Below are 17,834 nucleotides of genomic sequence, written 5' to 3'. Positions count from 1 at the left end.
AGGTAAAAAATTGAAGCAGCTCTCAATACAATGATGACTATTTTTCTCTCTTTTTCAACAACAGAGTATATATTATTTTAAATGAATAAGGGTTTACATGAAATTTCATGTGAAATTATGAAATTGTCATCTGTATTGGGGGCTATACCCTTGAACCCCAAGCAAGGGGGCGCTGCCCTCATGACCCTATCAAGCTTAGTGCAGAGCTCAACTCACAAAAGGGGCGAAAGAAATACAGAAGGGATGAAACAATGGGTTGTAGGTGATTCCTTTCTCTTTTCACATATACATATGTTCACCCAATGAATCCTATTTTTGGCAACCGAGCATGTTTATCCCGTTGGCAACCGAGCATGTTCACCCAATGAACGATATCCATCTTTCACACATGTAATGCATTAGCACGTGTTTCTCATTCCATACAAAATGCGAGCATGTTCACCCAATGAACGATATCCATCTTTCACACATGCAATGCATTAGCACGTGTTTCTCTTACCATACAAAATGCCAATCGCTACACACCCAAAATTCTTGATTATCAACCAGTGCAAGACTCTCCAACAGCTAAAACAAGCCCACGCGCAAACCATCACACAAGGACTCATTTCCCTCAACCCTTCATTCGTACTTGCCAAAATCTTCTACTCTTTAACGGTCCACAACGCTCCATCATCACTGTCCATTCACTATGCCAACTCCATCTTCCATCAAATCCCAACCCCATCCACCTTCGCTTACAATACCATCATCCAGGCCCACACCCTCCTCTCCTCCCCACAATCCGCACTCCTCCTGTTTGTTGAAATGCGCGTCTATGTCTGCCACCTAACTTTCACACCTACCCCTTTGTGCTCAAAACGTGCACCCGCCTCGGCACGCCCTCGACCACACGTTCCGTCCACGCTCAAGGGTTGAAATTCGGCTTCGGCGACCACATTTACATGATGAATGCATTGATCCAGGCCTACTTGGACTCGGATTTGATGGATGAGGCGAGCCAGGTGTTCGACGAGGGCCGGTAGCAGGACATCGTGTCTTATAACACATTAATCGCAGGGTACGTTGAGGCCCGGGAGGTGGACATTGCACGTGCAATATTCGATGAAATGCCCGTTAGATACTCTGTTTCATGCGGCACCCTCCTGGTGGGGTACACCTGGGTGGGCCGCTGCAACGAAGGAATACAACTATTTGATGAAATGCTCGATCTGGGGGTGCGCCCTGACAAGGTTGCATTAGTCAGTGCGATCTCTGCATGCGCACAGTTGGGCATGTTAGATAAGGGAATGACCATCCATGATCACATCAGACGAACTAGAATCCTGCCCAATGTGTTCCTGTCCACAGGCCTGGTCGACATGTATGCGAGATGTGGGTGCATTGGCATTGCGACGTACATCTTTGAATCGAGCCATGACAAGAATATCTTCACATGGAATGTAATGATCGCTAGTCTGGCCATGCACGGGCACGACCAGCGGTCACTCGAACTCTTCATGAAAATGCAGGACATGGGGATCAAGCCAGATGAGGTCACGTTCTTAGTTGTTTTGGTGGGATGTAGCCACGCGGGCCTGGTCGAACATGCGTGGCAATTGTTCGATGAGATGGAAAGCATGTACAATGTTCGTCGTGGTCTAAGCCATTATGGGTGCATGGCTGATCTGCTTGGGCGGGTTGGGCTGATCGAAGAAGCGGTGGAGATGATAGAGAGCATGCCAATGGAGGGTGATGTGTATGTGTGGGGGGGTCTGCTAGGGGAGTGCAGGATACATGGGAATGTTGAGGTATCTGAGATTGTTGCTGGATGGAACTAGCCCCTGATGGTGGTGGGACCTACTCCATCATGGTCAACGTCTATTCTAAGGCAAGGAGGTGGGAAAATGTGGATAGGATGAGGACGTCGATGTATGTGAGGAGAGTGAGGAAGAGTCTTGGGTGTAGTTGGATTCAAATGGATGGTGTGGATCATGAGTTTGTGACAGGGGAGAGGTGGCACCCTCAATTGATGAGATCTGTTGGGTGTTGGATGGGATTGCAAAACAACACGTGGAAGCATGCCATTAGACATTGAGGTTTGTTACATTCAAATGGGTCATACTTCATCCACAATCATGCTATCTCAGCCGTCCAAAGTGGTGATCTAAGGGTCCAACCATGATCCATCTTGCACTAAAGTTATACCATTAATATCAAAGACTTTTAGGCCATGGTCAGGAACAGTGGGGCCCACTTGTACTTCTCCCTGAAATTCCAAGTTTGATGCTTCATTGATTTTATACACCATCTGAGCCAAGGTTGGTTTTATAGGCTCCACTCAGACTCAATCTGGCCCCCACCTTGAGCTGCATAAAGAAGTCTTGTGTTGGCATTGACCAGGATGGGCTCATGTGTGTCAGTGCCACTAGGACTTTATACCAACATGGACCATGGTTTTAAGAACCTGAGACCCAACCGTGCATGTGTTTCACCTCCTCACTTCATCCTACATCACACTAATCATACCGGTGCGAAACCAAGGTGGGACACACCAATGGAGCAACGTATTATCACACCTAAAACCCACATATTCATGCGGTGTGGCCCACCTGAGTTTTGTGGTGTCCCTTCATCCTCGTGGGTCCCATATGACTAGTTTGGACGGGATATGCTATTTGTAAAATGGAGCTAAACATATGTATGAGACCCTCGCTCCAACAAATGTATGAGACCCTCTCCATGGAATAAGATACACACAAATATAAGGATTCTACTACACCAACTGTGAGTTAATACGCTTGACTTGGGCATAGGATGGTTTTCGGCCTTAACCAGTGCTCTCAGTGCATTCTCTTGTTCTCCATTAACTGCAGGTACTCGGTAGCTTACAAGAGATGAGGCTGGATTGACCAAATTTCTGCATCAACAGGTTATACACAACAACGGTGGGCCACAAATGCATCTGAAAATTTCTCTAGTAGGCCACCTTCCCCAATGGGCGCCCACGTTTGTTCTCTTTCTTATGGGTCTGTTCTCTTTCTTATGGGTCTCCAGAGTTATGGATCAAGCTAAATTTTGGAATTGAGTCCTAACATGAGGGCACATCTAATGGATGGGTAGGATGGCACTTACACATTACGGTGGGCTGCACACTTGCGTTCAAATAGATGAGATCATTCCCCTATTACCTCACAATTGCATGAGTTTCCTCACCATCTCATGGGTCCAAGTAGAGTTGGGTGGATACGAATTTCCAAGGACCCTGTATTACAGGAGCCTATGTGACCAAAAGCTCTGTGCATGACATCCACTCCATCCAGCAGTTTATACAGCTTATATTAGGTCATGAAACCAAAAATTAGGCAGATCCAAGACTCAAGTGGGCCACATCATGGGAAATAGTAGAGATGGAAACGCCCATGACTAACACCTTCATGGGGCCTACCGTTATGATTATATACTACCCAACTCATTCATAAACTCATTCCCACAAGGATAAAGGGAAAATAAAAATATCAGCCTAGTCCAAAAAATGGTGAGCATTAATTTCCCATTGTTTTTCGTGGTGAGCATTAATTCCCCATAAATCAAGTTGTTCGTGTGGTGTGACCTACCTAAATTTTGTACCGATCTTATTTACAGATAAGATGAGAGGTTTCAACTGATTAATGGAGTGGATTTTACACAAACATCACGATGGGACCCATAGGGTATTACACTCAGATCACTAGATCACTGGTTCATCTTTAAAATATGGTTTTGACTCAATGGAACGGCTAATCCAAGCAAGCTTTCCACAAGAACGGACTCTGTAGGAAGATTCAAGGGGTTATTTGATACTTTGCCTGTGTAAGAGGCTTGATAATCAGGCACTTAGAAATGGTACATGTGTAATATATTAACTCAAATTAAATGGATAAATTGGGCATGTTTGGGAGCATGGATTTGGAACCCCTTGATTTTAAACCCCCAGGATTTGAAATCATCCTATTGCGTTTGGCACTTATATTTGGAATCAACATTAATCCAAAAGTAGCTATGCATGGTATATATTAACAGGGGTTTGAATTTAACTACTAAATCAACTTTAATATATCTAATTAGGGATGCATGTAATGTTTGACACAATGGTTAATAAGCCTATCGAAATATATGATTTGTCCGAAAATGATGAAATTTCAAATCTTGGATGGGCCACAAGCACAGTGACTAGCCAACGATTTTTAACCGTTGATTTACATGGACAATGTTGATAATCATATTAAAGTAATTATAGTGATGCAATTGATAATTTATTTATTTTTTGGATATCATTAGTGAGTCATATGCCTGATAGAATAATAGTCTGGTGATACACATGTTACACATGTAACTATTGAAAGGATTTTAGGTGTAATCCAAGCTCTTACCTTCTATTTCAAACCCAGATTTGAAACTCCCGATTACTTTATGCTGCCAAACAACTAGAGGATTTCACCAAAGGACCTGGATCCACTGTTGCTAAGTTATCCTCCAAAATAAGATTCTCTGAAAAATCCTTACCTTTAATGCATGGACACCTGTTTGTTGAAATAAGTCTGTTGGGTCTTTTTTTTCATTCAATTCAATAAATGTCAACCAATCTGATAGTCAAACTGGGTCCTTACTCTTACTCGGGTGGTAGACTCTCAGGAGTTTCAACATCGGGTCAAGGGTTCGAGTACCCATAGGTGGTGAAATTTCACTACTGCGTGCGTGTGTGGGTATGTGCGTGTGTGAAAAAAAAATAAAAAAATCTGATAGTCAAACAGAGGAGGGTACTCGTAATTTAGACGGCTTCATTTGATTAGTGAGAGCATGTATGCAATTTCTTAGAAATTTCCATCCATCATATTCTGGTTGAGCATCGAAGTTTTTCTTCAAATGAAATGCCAACCATACAAAATTTTGCTCTTAAGCGCACTTTGGAAAAGTCGCGCTCACAATCCGGTTAAGAGTTGATATCGATCGCTTTCAGATGTGAATGTGACTGATATCTATGGAAAACTTTCGTAATGATACTCCGCCGGAGTGTGAATGTTGACACGCTGGAATTTTGTACACGTGGCATAAATGAAAGCAGATTAAACTGTCTGAATGTTGGGTCCAATTTAGATGGTTCATAAATCCAAAATTACACCAACCTAACATTTTGAATAGCTGATTGGTGGACGATTAATGGTTTGATCGAAATTAGAAATTGCCGACGGACTAAGTTGAGTAATATATAGCACTTGTTCAATTTTTTGCATCCGAGTATCAAGTGTTGTGTCCTGCCAGAGCATCAAATAGCTCATTTGTTCAACGGACCCATGTATCATTTTCTCCCAAATCATAATTCAGGGCGGTGTATATATATATATAAAAAGACATGATCATGTCTGACCACTTAGATAAACTCTAACCTGCCATGCTTGTGAGATTCGAACTCTTTCAAGAGGTGGGCCCCTTCATAAGGACTAGTTGGTGCAAAAATCAACCCAATCTACACTCACTAGGTGGATACGTGGGCATTCAAAAATTTGTACATGTCATCGACTCAAAACGTTCTAAACCGTTGGATTCCTGATAGATAGAGGTCATCCTACCAAGATCAGATGGGTTAAACGATCTTAACATCTGAGTAGCAGAAACTTGTTTGATGTACTCAGATCGGTGGCCTTATTCATCTCAACCGAGTAAAGGGCAGTCGATGGGGTGGGGCTAGTGTGTTATCAGCTTTGGGTTGCACTTTGAGGGACGACAGGCTTTTTCACGTGTGGCCCAGTTGAGGAGTGGACGACAGAATGCTATCCCCACCACGTGTATTTGGAGGACGTGCAGCTAACGTGTAAGGAGGTCGCCTACCAAAGTGTAAAAAACAGAGGTGCGTGTGGTGTGGGCTCAAGCAAAAGAACCGCCTTCCCGTGTGTTTGGTTCCTGGGCTTTATCCGCTTTGCGTTCACGATGGAATTTCGTGTCCCCAAAAGGCTGGACGTAGATTTCCTTCCAAGGCCTTTGGCTGGAAGTTCCTGCGTTTGGGATGTTATTGCTAGGTGGGGTCCACCGTGATGTTTGTGATATTTTTTAAATTTCAGTACACGGAATTAAAAAAATCAGGAGGTTGCAAAAATCAAGGCGTACATACGAAAGGGAAACTGAAGAAAGAGTTTCCAACGTTGAAACCTTCCTCGGATCTCCCTTGATGTTTATATGCCATCCAAACCGTTTATAAGGTCACTCCAACTGGGATGAAGCTAAAACACCGAAAACTTAGCTTGATATGAAACTTTTCGGACGTACGAATGTTTCAAACGGTGGTCATTGAGACCCCACTGTTTCCTCTCGTGCGACCCATTTGAGTTTTGGATCCACCTAAATTTTGGTCATATGTGCAAAAATGATCTCTCAAAACGGATGGACGGTGTGGATTTCTTATAAACACAACGGTGGGCTCCACCTGACATCCCATTAACTCGTGCTGCGAAGCGGATTGCGTAGTTACCTAGCTACCACCGACCTCCGTGGTCATCGGCCCACCGTGATTTGTGCGTTCCATGCCGTACATTCGTTTTTCTAGCTCATTTTAGGGCATGAGATTTTTTGAATAAGATACAAAGATCTCAAGTGAAGAATACCACAGGAAATAGTGGAAATTGAACACCTACCGTTGAAAACTTCTTGGGCCAATAGTAGTTTTTGGATCTAAGCCGATATCTGTGTTTTTCCTTATTTTAATTACCTAGACTAAAAAAGGGGTTGTCTACCTGATGGACGGTGTGGATTTCATGCAAGTCAAACCGTTTGCCCACGTCAGAGAAAGTTAACCCTGGGTAGATACAAGATGCGAAGCAGGCAAGCGTTACTGAGCATTCCATCCATTGAAAGAGTGGGGGTCCACAGGCGTGATGACAACGACCGTACCTCCTCTTTCCTCCCCTCGATACATTCGCAGAAATTTCTATTGTCGTAAGTAATCAAAATACATTACCAATCTCTCCCAAACCAAAAAACCTCTCTCTCTCTCTCTCTCTCTCTCTCTCTCTCTCTCTCTCTACTGCGATGATCAGATTTTCTGGCCGTTAATCAAGATCGGTGATGAATGTCCGGGCCGCGGTTCTTCGTTCGTACTGAGTAAGCTGATTTCTCAACCTTTCATTTCTCATAGGATTGATAGTGTGGCCTAAATTGTAGTTCATGTTGGGCCCCACCATGCATGGGCCCCCACTGTGGACAGCCCACCGCATGGACGATACACTCGGCCCCACGACATACACATATTTAGAAATGCTAACGGCTCATGGACAAGGAGCCTGAGTCCACTTATTGGACGGTTAGGATCGTCTGGCCCCTGCAATTCTCACAACTTACACCATCCGCAGTGGGTCCACCAGATGAACGGTTCTGATTGCCAAGTGTGGGTCCATGTATGGTGCAAGAGCAGTGGGCTACAATTCACGGCAGACCACTGAACCATTGGACGCGGATTGCGTCCTACCCTGCCAGGACGGACTCGGTCCTAACATGGGCTCTGTAAGGCCCACTGTGATGTATTTGATTTATCCACGCCGTCCATCCATTTTAATTGACCATTTTAAGGCATGAATCCAAAACCTAGTTAGATCCAAGGCTAAATAGGACACCAGAGGAAGCAATGGTGATAATGATACCACCTTTGAAACCTTTCTAGGGCCCACTGTAATGTTTATTGGCCATCCAACCTGTTCATAAGGTCACGTACCTGAATGAAGGATAAACACAAATATAAGTTTGAAGAAAAACTTCTGTGGTCCCCAAGAATTTTCAACGCCAGGCATTCGACCCCACTATTTCTCGTGGTGTGGCCCGCTTGAGGCTTGGGTCTGCCTCCTTTTTGGGTTCAAGCTTTAAAATGATTTTTTTTTTAATGGATGGACGGCGTAGATAAAGCACATACACCACTGTGGAACCCACAGAGCCCCTTCTGGGACCGAGTCCGTGCCTGAAGGGTGTGAAGCAATCCGCGTCCTCAACCATTCCCATCCACTTAGGATTTTTTATTTTATATTTTATTATTATTATTATTACTAAGTTTAAGAGTTGACTGGAACCAAAGACCACTGACGAAGAATGCAAACTGACACGGCGGATGGTGCTATGTGGGCCCCACCTTGATGGATGTATTTTATCCACACCGTCCATCCATTTTCCAGCTCTTTAGTTTATGTCCCCCAAAATAAGGCAGATAAAAATCTCAGGTGGACGACACCACAAATCTCAGGTGGACCCCACCATTAAAGTCTTCTTGGGCCCTCAAAAGTTTTGGATCGGGCCTATGTTTGTGCTTTCTCTTCATCCAGGTCTGTGTGACCTAACAAACAGTTTGGATGGCAAATAAACATTATAGTGGGCCCTAGGAAGTTTTAAATGGTGATGCGGTCCACATTAGAATCGGATGTACCTCATTTTTTGGGTCAAGACCTTAGATAATGATCCAAAATGTATGGACGGTGTGGATAAAATAAATACATAATGAAGGGGCCACAGAATACATCACGAGGCTTGCCTCTTACCCGTGCTGACAGGAAGGTCCTGCCGGTTCAGTAGCTAAGTGGGAAACGGATTGGCTACTCCCCCTGCCAGCGGCCCAGTGGCTGCTGGTCGGTGCTCTTTTGGCCCCACCATGACGTATGTATTTCATCCAGTCTGTTCATCCATTTTTAAAGTTAATTTTATAGATTGATCCCAAAAATGAGAGGGATATAAATCTCAGGTGGACCACACCACAGTAAAACAATAACAATTGGATATCCACCATTAAAATCCTCCTAAGGCCCAATGTACTGTTTATTTGACATCTAATCTATTGGTTAGGTCATACAGGCCAGGATGAAGGGAAAAAACAAAAATCAGCTTGATCAAAAACTTTTGATGGCCCCCATAAGGTTTTTAATGGCCGACACTCATTCAACACTGTTTCCTATCATGTGGTCCACATGAGATTAGGATATACTTAATTTTTTGCCCCATACTTAAAATGATCTGAAAAAAATATATGGACGGCATGGATGAAACACATACGTCATGGTGGAGACCACAGAGCACCGACCACCAGCTATTGGCCAATCCGTTCCCAGCTAAGTGGGGCCAACTGTGATGTTTGCGAGAAATCTGCCTCATCCAACCGTTTTGACAGCTTATGCTGGAACATGAATCCAAAAAAATGAGGCAGATCCAAACCTCAGGAGGGCCCGACAATAATAAACAGAGGCGATTGAACGCCCACCGTTGAAAGATTCAAGGGGCAACAGAAGTTTTTGATGAGGCTAATATGTTTGTGTTCCAGTTCATCCCAATGGGAACGACCTTACGAAGGCTTTAGGCTCGTGTTCTAAAATCAGCCGGGAAAATGGACGGGCGGCGTAGTTGAAACACGTGCATCCTGGTGGGGCCCACAGAGCTTTGACATCGGGCGCGGATTTGCTACTGACAGGTTGAATAGCGAGACTGCTACTGAAGTGACGTCACCAAGTTTTGTGGGCCCCACCATGATGTATGTTTTGTATCCACGCCGTCCATCCATCTGAAGAGATCATTTTAGAGTAAGATCCAAAGAATGAGTCACATCCAAAGCTCCAGTGGACCCCACCACAGAAAACACTGGGGAGAGTGACGACACCATTAAAAACTTCTAAAGGCTAAAAAAGTTTTCGATCAAGCTGATATTTGTGTTTTCCCTTATTTGTCTTTGTTAACTTTTGAACAGTTTAGATTTCGAAAAAACATCATGGTGGGCGTTAGGAAGGTTTCAATGGTGGGATCAACCTCCCCACTGTTTTCTGTGGTGGGTTCCACTAAAACTTTGGATCTGCCTTGTTCTCCGGGTCCTGCCTTAAAATAATATCTCCAAATGAATGGACGTTGTGGATACCGCACATACATCATAGTGGGTCTACAGGACTTGGTGACGTCACTTCAATAGAGAGTCTCGCTACTCAACCTTCCAGTATTTAATCCGCGTCCTTTGACATCCGCCGAACGGACGCGGATTGCATCCTACCCCCGCCCGTCTTTATCCACGAACGGGCAGTTCTGTAGGCGGGCTCACCGTGACGTATCTGCTAATCCACGCCGTCCATTCTTTCTCTCACGTCATTTTAAGACATGAAAACAAAAATGAGGCAGATCCAACGCTAAAGTTGACCACACCATATATGACTCTCGCATTTAATGCAACCTCCCTGCGATGTTTTGAGCATTTAATGCAACCCAAGCATATTATTTGGTAGGGTCCACTTGAGCGTTGGATCTACCTCATTTTCGTTCACATGACTTAAAATGATGTGAGAGTAGGTATGGGCGTTGGATCTACCTCATTTTCGTTCACATGACTTAAAATGATGTGAGAGTAGGTATGGACGGCGTGGATTAGCAGATACATCACGGTGGGCCGGCCCACGTAACTGCCCGTTCGTGGCTAAAGACGGGCGGGGGTAGGACGCAATCCGCGTCCCCGCCAAACCGTGTCCGGACGGACGGTGTGGATTTATCGCAAACATCCCTAGTCGCAGGAAGGGGGTCGCAAGCAATCGCGACCGGCAGGAAATCCGCGTCCCCTTTATTAGAATCTGCACAGACATTTCAATGGCTGCCGTCGTTCTGATTCTTGATTGGCCCGTTGCAGATCCCAGGTTCGAGACCCGACGGATTAGGCCCTCGAATCTCCCGTAGTATCCGGGCAATCTTCGGACTGCATTTTCTCAGTCGACGGTGGCGGAGCGCTTCAACGGGGGAATGTAAGAGCCTGCAGAAATGGCCCTTATCGATGAGAAGAATGTCCTGGAGGCCGCGTTACAGAACCTGTGCGACCTTTTCGTTGCCAAGGTGATGAATGCCGACTCCAACGCCAGAGACGTGATGATCGACAAGGAGAGCTCCAGGCAATTCTCCAAGTACGTGACCGATATAAACATCCTACTCAAATCGCTGCATGCCCAGAGGGTCGAGGACCGGATCGGGCAGGGACCCGCAAAGGCCACGTTGCAGAAACTGGATTCTCAGGTTAGAGAAGCATGCGAGATCATTAAAAGGTGCGAGTCCGGGAGCAGTCTCAGCCTCTTGCTGAACCCTGGTGATGTGCTCGCGCAGATGCGGCGCACGGCCAATGAGATCGCCGAGACGGTCTCACTCCTCGGCGTATCCAATCTCAATACAACCCTCGAAGTGAAATCCAAGACTGACCGGATTCTCAACGATCTGCAGTCATTGGAGTTCAGGTCTGCAGCCACTGCCGAAGCAATCATCTCGGAAATTGAGAAAACAATGACCAAGAGCGGCAGTAGCCAGGCCCTCAACATCCAGCTCCTGCAGAAGATTGCGGAAGCAGTTGGAGCGAGGCAGAATGCTTCACCAAAACAGAGGGAACCGGATCTGCTAAAGGAAGATATGAAGCCTCAGAAGCAGGGTGAGGAGCTTCAGCTGTCTCAACTGATGCAGTTCTTGCACAGCTCGGAAGTGGAGCCGTGCCTGCCAGACGAGCGGTTCACCGCATATCAGCAACACCCAATGCGCTCAAGCCCACGAAATGATCCGACCACTTCATATGGTCAAGACCCAACTAGCCACAAGGAACAATATGAGCGAAATGCTACAAACAATAAAGGCCCACTTCCCCCAGACAAGCAACACCCAATTCACCAATGTGCACGAGACGAGGGAACTGCTACAAACAGGCAAGATCCAGTTCACCTGGGCACGCAAGTTGAGCCTACGGCTACAATCAAGCAAGAGCCCGTTCATCAGGGCACACGAGATGAGCTTACTGCTACAAACAGGCAAGACCCAGTTGTTCGCCCAGGCGCACAAGACGAGCCGACCACTACAAACAGGCAAGACCGAGTTCGCCAAGGTGCACAAGATGAGCAGAGCACTACAAACAGGCAAGACGCAGTTCGCACGCAAGATGAGCTTACAGCTGCGAATGGGCAGGACCCAAATCACCCTGACCGACAAGATTCTCGAACCAGCACAAACCGACATGACCCAATCCGCCCGCTCATGTGCCAGTTATGCGAGGAGGTGATGGAGGATCCAGTGGCCATCGTCTGCGGACATAGCTTTGAGAGAAGGGCAATTCAGGAGCATTTTGAAAGAGGGGGGAGATCCTGCCCAACGTGCGAACAGGAGCTCCCTTCTAGGGTGCTAACGCCAAACATCTCTCTACGCAGATCAATAGAGGAGTGGAAGCTAAAGAATCTGGACTCAAAGCTACAGACTGCAGTATCTGCTCTCACCTCCAACGACACACAAGCTACGAATCAAGGCTTAGAGGAGCTGCAATTTCTGATGGCAATGGCCCGCTGCAGATCGGAAGTTACAGAAAGAGGACTCGTTCCTAAGATTGTAGAGTCGATCAAAGCCAGTGGGAGCGGAAACAGCAAGGCAGCTCTTAAATGCCTCTGCTACCTTGCCAATCACAGCGACGATAACAAGGTAAACAGAAAGCCTGGGCTGCATCACATCTCTTATTCTTATGAGAAATCTTCACACCACTCAGTGCTAGTAAGATCGAGTCTGTCCATTTGGAGGGCCGCCCCACCATATGTGTGTGTGCTGTGACCTGAAAATCATGCCGTGACAGGTTTCAGGTGGGCTGCACAGGGAATGAAACTCAATTTCAGTGAACGGCTAACCTGATTACCAGATTGGCCTGTTTTGTGGGCCCCGGCACAGAGATGATGTGCCCCCACCTTTTTGAGTGGGTCGGTTACCTCTCTTTTCCAATTAAACTAAGGGTACGTTCTTTGGGGGCATTCCATATCGTATTTTCCCTCTAAATTTGAAATTTATGGGTTTAGTTCCACTTAAGATTTGCCCAAGAAAATTTTCTGGTATATAATATAGGCTTTTTGCATTAGGGCTTGAAACCCATTAAGGAAGCATGTAAATTGTTATATGAAAGGTTACGCTAATAGCTATAATCTATGCAATTGACTACACACGCATGTACCAACCTGAGTCCATGTGCGCATGCGTGATAGGTTGGATCGGCAATGCAGGTGTATATTTGAGTACTCGTGAGACTTTATTTTGTACAAAAGTATACTTGTACTTGGGTCTTTTTGTTTTAAAATAGAGAGATATGATTGCTGGTTGGTCGCACCTATTGGATTTAAATCCAATGGACCAAGCACTTTCGAAGGGGTGCTTAATGCACCACTTCACTGTTTATATAAGAACTTTCATTTCATTTTAAACCAAAAAAGAAACACACACACACACATACAAATCATTTCTACTCTCCTGTGAACAAAAAACTCTCTTCCTTTTCTATTTTATGAGTTTTTTGTTATTAAGTTCGTTTTCAGGTCAAACTGTAAGTGATCCGAGCCCACTTATAAATGAGTGCACCGTTGAAACCGAGTCATATTCGTTGTATCTTAGAAGTTGATTGCTTTGAAAACTTATTGCAATTGGGACACGCCCAAGAGGACAAATTCGATTTCAAGTCAAGTGACTCACGTCACGCCTCGACTCAACTCTATAAGTTTTCTATATCTTTTATTTTCTTCTTGGTTTTTAATTTTTAATAATCTAATTGATTCAACTAAATATTCTAACAATTCATAGGAAGCCATTGTCGGAGCTGGAGCCATCCGTTGCATTGTAAAGCAGATCGGCAGGGGCGAAGTGGAACCTGATGCCGTAAGGCTCTTACAAGCGCTGTCAGAGAAAGAAGAGCTCATCCAGGAAATAGGTAATGCCAAAGACAGCATTGCTTTCTTGGTCACTCTGCTTCAAAATCCCAAACCTGACATATCCAGTAGATCCCGGCTGGTGCTGGAGAACCTTTCATCCAACGCCCATTTCATCATCAAGATGGCCGAAGCCGGCCACTTCCAACCGTTCATCGATCACTTCAACCAAGGTAACAAGAAAGCATGCAAACTCACGAATACTTGCTAGAACATGCATGCAAGATCCAGGCCATTCCTTCTGAAATACCCTTTAGTCACACTATCCTACCTAAAAACGAACTCAACCACTCATCAGGTGGGCCAACACTAGTAAGTTAAATCCAGACAGGCGCTTAATCCTTTTGCTAAACATACATGTCCTTCCTTACATTTGGGCCATCGCTGACCCGATGAATCACTCAGATCTCGCATACATGTTGGCACTTGTTTTTAGCATCCGCTAGTGCGCGTCTAAAAATCTTTGCTATTTCTCCTGAAATTTGCACTATCTGTCTCTTCTTCTCTACAGGTTCTCTCGAGACCCAAACTTCAATGGCCACAGCCCTCACAAAGATGCAGCTGAATGCCAACAGCGTGAAGGCCTTGGAGCACAAGCAATTCATCAGCACTCTCATTCAGGTGCTCTCTTCAAGCTCTCCTGCCCACAAAACTGCATGTCTCGAGTGCATCAAGAAGCTCTCCAACCATCCGGAGATGGCAAACCAGTTTCTGGCGGAACCTGCTACAATCCCAGCCTTGTTAAATCTAATTTCCAACCCTAGCTCCAACTCTCACTGGCAGAACATGGCCGCAGGGATCCTCACCCCCATGGTAGAATCCAGCCAGCTCTCTGATTTTCACAGCAATCCAAACATGGAGGAACTGCAATCACAGCACAATATCAGCGTCTTCCTGCACCTCGCAGCATCTTCCACTCCTCAAATTCAGGCCCAGTTCCTGCACCTACTACTAGCAATCTGCAATATATCTGAGATGGCATGTGACCAGCTACGGTCGGATGATAACGCTGTGGCCCAACTCTATTCTTCCCTAAATGGGAACCACGTAGACATCAGCCAACAGGCACTTAAACTCCTACACTGCATGGCTGAACACCATCCAGCTGGAATCCCACTTCCACCACCACCCACGAGGGAGTCTGCAGTCAACACACTAGTAACCATCTTCATCAGTTCACCAGAGGTTCACAACAAGTCCATTGCTGCTGGAATCATCGGCCTGCTTCCTGCTGATGATGATGCTATTGACAATATACTCTGCAAGTCTGAAACCCTGAAAACCATTCATGAGGTGATCTGCGCTGCAGATGAAGGAATCGAGGCATTTTTTACCACCCCAGATAGGCTGCTGCTGGAGAACGCTCTAGCAGCACTCGTACGTTTCACAAAACCCAACAAACCTGAGATTCGGAAGCAACTGGGTGAGCTTGAGCTGTACCCATTGCTTGTCCGCATGCTATCTACTGGCAGCTCAGTGGCGAAGAAGAGGACCGCAATTGCCTTGGCCCACCTATCCCAATCCACCATCCCATCAACAGCAGATGCAGCTGCCATGTCCATGACACCAGCTGACTCAGAGCCGATGCCATGGCTGAGGAAACTCCTGCCCAGCATGTCTTGGTGCTGCTCCTCATCCATGGAATGGCAATGGAGCCCCTGCTCCATCCATGGCTCTGCCTGTTCATCCAGGCACACCTTCTGCCTTGTCAGGGTGGACGCAGTAAGGCCACTGGTGCAGATGCTGAGAGAGATGGAAGCTGCTGAGGCTGCCATCCTGGCCCTCGAGACCCTGCTCAAGGATGACACAACTATCTCAAGTGCGGCTGCAGTGATCGTTGACAACCAAGGTGTGGAAGCCATTCACGACCTGCTGGAGAGGGGACCCATATCCGCCAAGGACAAGGCCCTCGACCTCTTCGAAAAGATCTCCAAGCACGTGAAGATCACAGGGCAACAGTTTCGCCGCTCGGAGAGGATCCTCATGCAACTCCTCCTGGACGACACACTCAAGAAGAAGGCTGCATTGGTGCTCAGTCATAATGAAGTCATCTCAAAGCAGTCTTCCTTCTTCTGAATTTCCCGCCACCTGACATTGGCGGCGGGTTTGTGTTTGGCCCTGATAGCAGTCGAGTGATGGGTCATGGTTTTTTTTAACCCTGACATCGACTGCCTGCCAAGGTTATTGGACAACTAAAAGGATTCCCAAGGCCCTAACACTCCAGACTGGTCTGGAGATGTGTTTTGATGTCCTGGTTCTGTGGTACCTATCAATTTCCATCAGGCATTTTGCAAATGGGAGACCACGGATAGAATAAAGATGAATGTGGACAGATTAATCGCTTAATATTTATGATTTATTAGAATCAAAGAAGATGGACAAAAATTGAATATCAGTGGGGGATGTACAGGGGAGCTTTTTTCTGCTTTTTTCAGCCGAGGAGAAAGTTAAATATGTCTCTCAATGAGATTATTCCTTGTACACGATTGCTGCCAGCTTCGATGACAATGAGCCGCCGCACCGCTGAAAAATGGGAGCAGAGGTTATTTTTTAATACAAAAGGCTCAAATACTGCTTTCTATAACACATTAAAAGAAGCCCCAAAAAAATAAAAAAATTTGCTTTGTATAAGAGAAGCATATAAACAGATGCATGTGGGTTGTTTTCAAGAGTATACCTGGATCTGAGAGCTGCTCCATAATCTCATGGAGGGTGTCAGTACGCAAACACGTATGGCAACGCCTTGGGCCGTTGATGACAATGTTCGCCTCGTATCCTAGCTGCAGCACCTGAGATTAGATTCCAGGACGTGACATCATCAGCTTTCATTCTACTACAAAGGCATAGAATATTCAATGATTTCTTTAGGGTTAAAAAAGATGGTTGATAGAATCTGTTGTCCTTTTCCTGTAAGAAACCAACGTTACCTAGTTAAATCTGTTCATTGTTCTTTTAGCATACAATTATGGAGTGTTTCTTGTTATCATTCCCATCGGCATACTGCAGATCTGTTTGCCATGTACTCAAATGGAGGAATCCAAACTTGTTCTCATGGTATAGACATGAGGCTTTGCAGCACACCCAACTCAGCATATACACGAGACCCTATCCATCCATTGGTTGCACTGTACACATGCCCTGGAGCAGAAATCAGGCCAGTCCACTTGTCAGGTAGGCCATGCATGTTTGTTGGATATGGGCCCATGCTCGGCTTCTCTAACCATCCATTTTTCTCATACAAGCATGGCCCACCAGCCTGATCAGTCAATCTGCCAGATCGCAGTGAGGAATACCTGATAAATGAAGTGATCACACATGCATCAAGTTGGTAGCAGTCCCATGGATTCCTTCATTTATCGTGTGATGCATGTGCATGTTGAAAACTTGGCACATGTGGCACATGCATGCCACTTGAAATCTACGGTCACACATGAGCATGTGCAGGGTTATGAATGATGGAACATTGGGGGGCTTAATAGTGCATGGTGCCATATGCGGTACATGCACATGTACAACTTGGCATGTGGCACATGAAGGATAAATGTGGCACATTTGCAGTTCGAAGGATAAATGTGGCACATTTGCAGTTCTTGAAAATAGACCGTGGCACATGTACTGCAACATTATAGTTTGTCATGTACCATAACAAGTACAAGCAATTCTCTTTTCAGGAACAACAAGGCATTCCAACAGTCAAAAAATGAGACCCAAGTCCTCGCTTTTCATGGTTTCTGTGAAAAGAAAAAATTAATAATAATAGACGAAAAATCATGGACATGTTGTTAGTCCCAGAATTAGTGAGGGAGAGAACTTTTGCTGCTACCAAACAGCCCCTAAGCTACATCTAATGCAATGAAGCACGATCCTAGGGATTGACATAATTCTGCCAAAAAAGTCAATGAAAAGATGCAAAATGTTTTCATAACCCAAGGACCTCAATACACTTCATTTATAATCACAATAAATGATTGTACTGACAGTACAAATATACAAAGAGAGTGCAGATACGTAAAATTCAGATCTCACAGACAAAATCATTTCTGTTTCAAAAGGAATTGCAGTGCGAGTGCTCATCTGCCCAAAAAAAAAAGAAAAAGAAACTACGTGATGTACCTTCAACAT

The 17,834-nt window shown here is 45.3% G+C and overlaps 2 protein-coding genes and 1 pseudogene across 5 annotated transcripts in view; 2 read left to right on the top strand and 1 right to left on the bottom strand.

The window, feature by feature from the left end:
* Positions 1-465: 465 nt before the first annotated feature.
* Positions 466-2,984, top strand: LOC131241393 (pentatricopeptide repeat-containing protein At5g61800-like; annotated as a pseudogene).
* A 3,974-nt stretch (positions 2,985-6,958) lies between these two features.
* On the top strand, positions 6,959-16,283 carry LOC131239259 (U-box domain-containing protein 44-like). Of its 2 annotated transcripts, none has more exons than XM_058236865.1 (4): positions 6,959-7,113; positions 10,643-12,450; positions 13,588-13,885; positions 14,224-16,283. In XM_058236865.1, the coding sequence occupies exons 2-4, from the start codon at positions 10,771-10,773 to the stop codon at positions 15,786-15,788; spliced, it is 3,543 nt and encodes a 1,180-aa protein (XP_058092848.1). In that variant the 5' UTR covers positions 6,959-7,113; positions 10,643-10,770; the 3' UTR covers positions 15,789-16,283. The 2 variants fall into 2 exon arrangements, with proteins under 2 accessions (XP_058092848.1, XP_058092849.1); XM_058236866.1 differs by lacking the exon at positions 6,959-7,113 and adding an exon at positions 10,186-10,311 and having other exon boundaries at positions 10,371-12,450.
* LOC131239260 (sucrose nonfermenting 4-like protein) overlaps positions 16,053-17,834 on the bottom strand; it is a 40,376-nt gene continuing 38,594 nt past the window's right edge. For 2 of the 3 annotated variants that reach the window (XM_058236867.1, XM_058236868.1), the window contains 2 exons: positions 16,390-16,501; positions 16,053-16,235 (listed from right to left, as the gene is read on the bottom strand). In XM_058236867.1, the coding sequence (XP_058092850.1) occupies positions 16,144-16,235; positions 16,390-16,501 (204 nt within the window). In that variant the 3' untranslated portion in view covers positions 16,053-16,143. The other variant, XM_058236869.1, reaches the window with a different exon arrangement.

The sequence above is a fragment of the Magnolia sinica genome, chromosome 3, assembly GCF_029962835.1.
Source record: "Magnolia sinica isolate HGM2019 chromosome 3, MsV1, whole genome shotgun sequence".
Taxonomy (NCBI): domain Eukaryota; kingdom Viridiplantae; phylum Streptophyta; class Magnoliopsida; order Magnoliales; family Magnoliaceae; genus Magnolia; species Magnolia sinica.
This window is presented reverse-complemented; position numbering and strand designations above follow the sequence as displayed.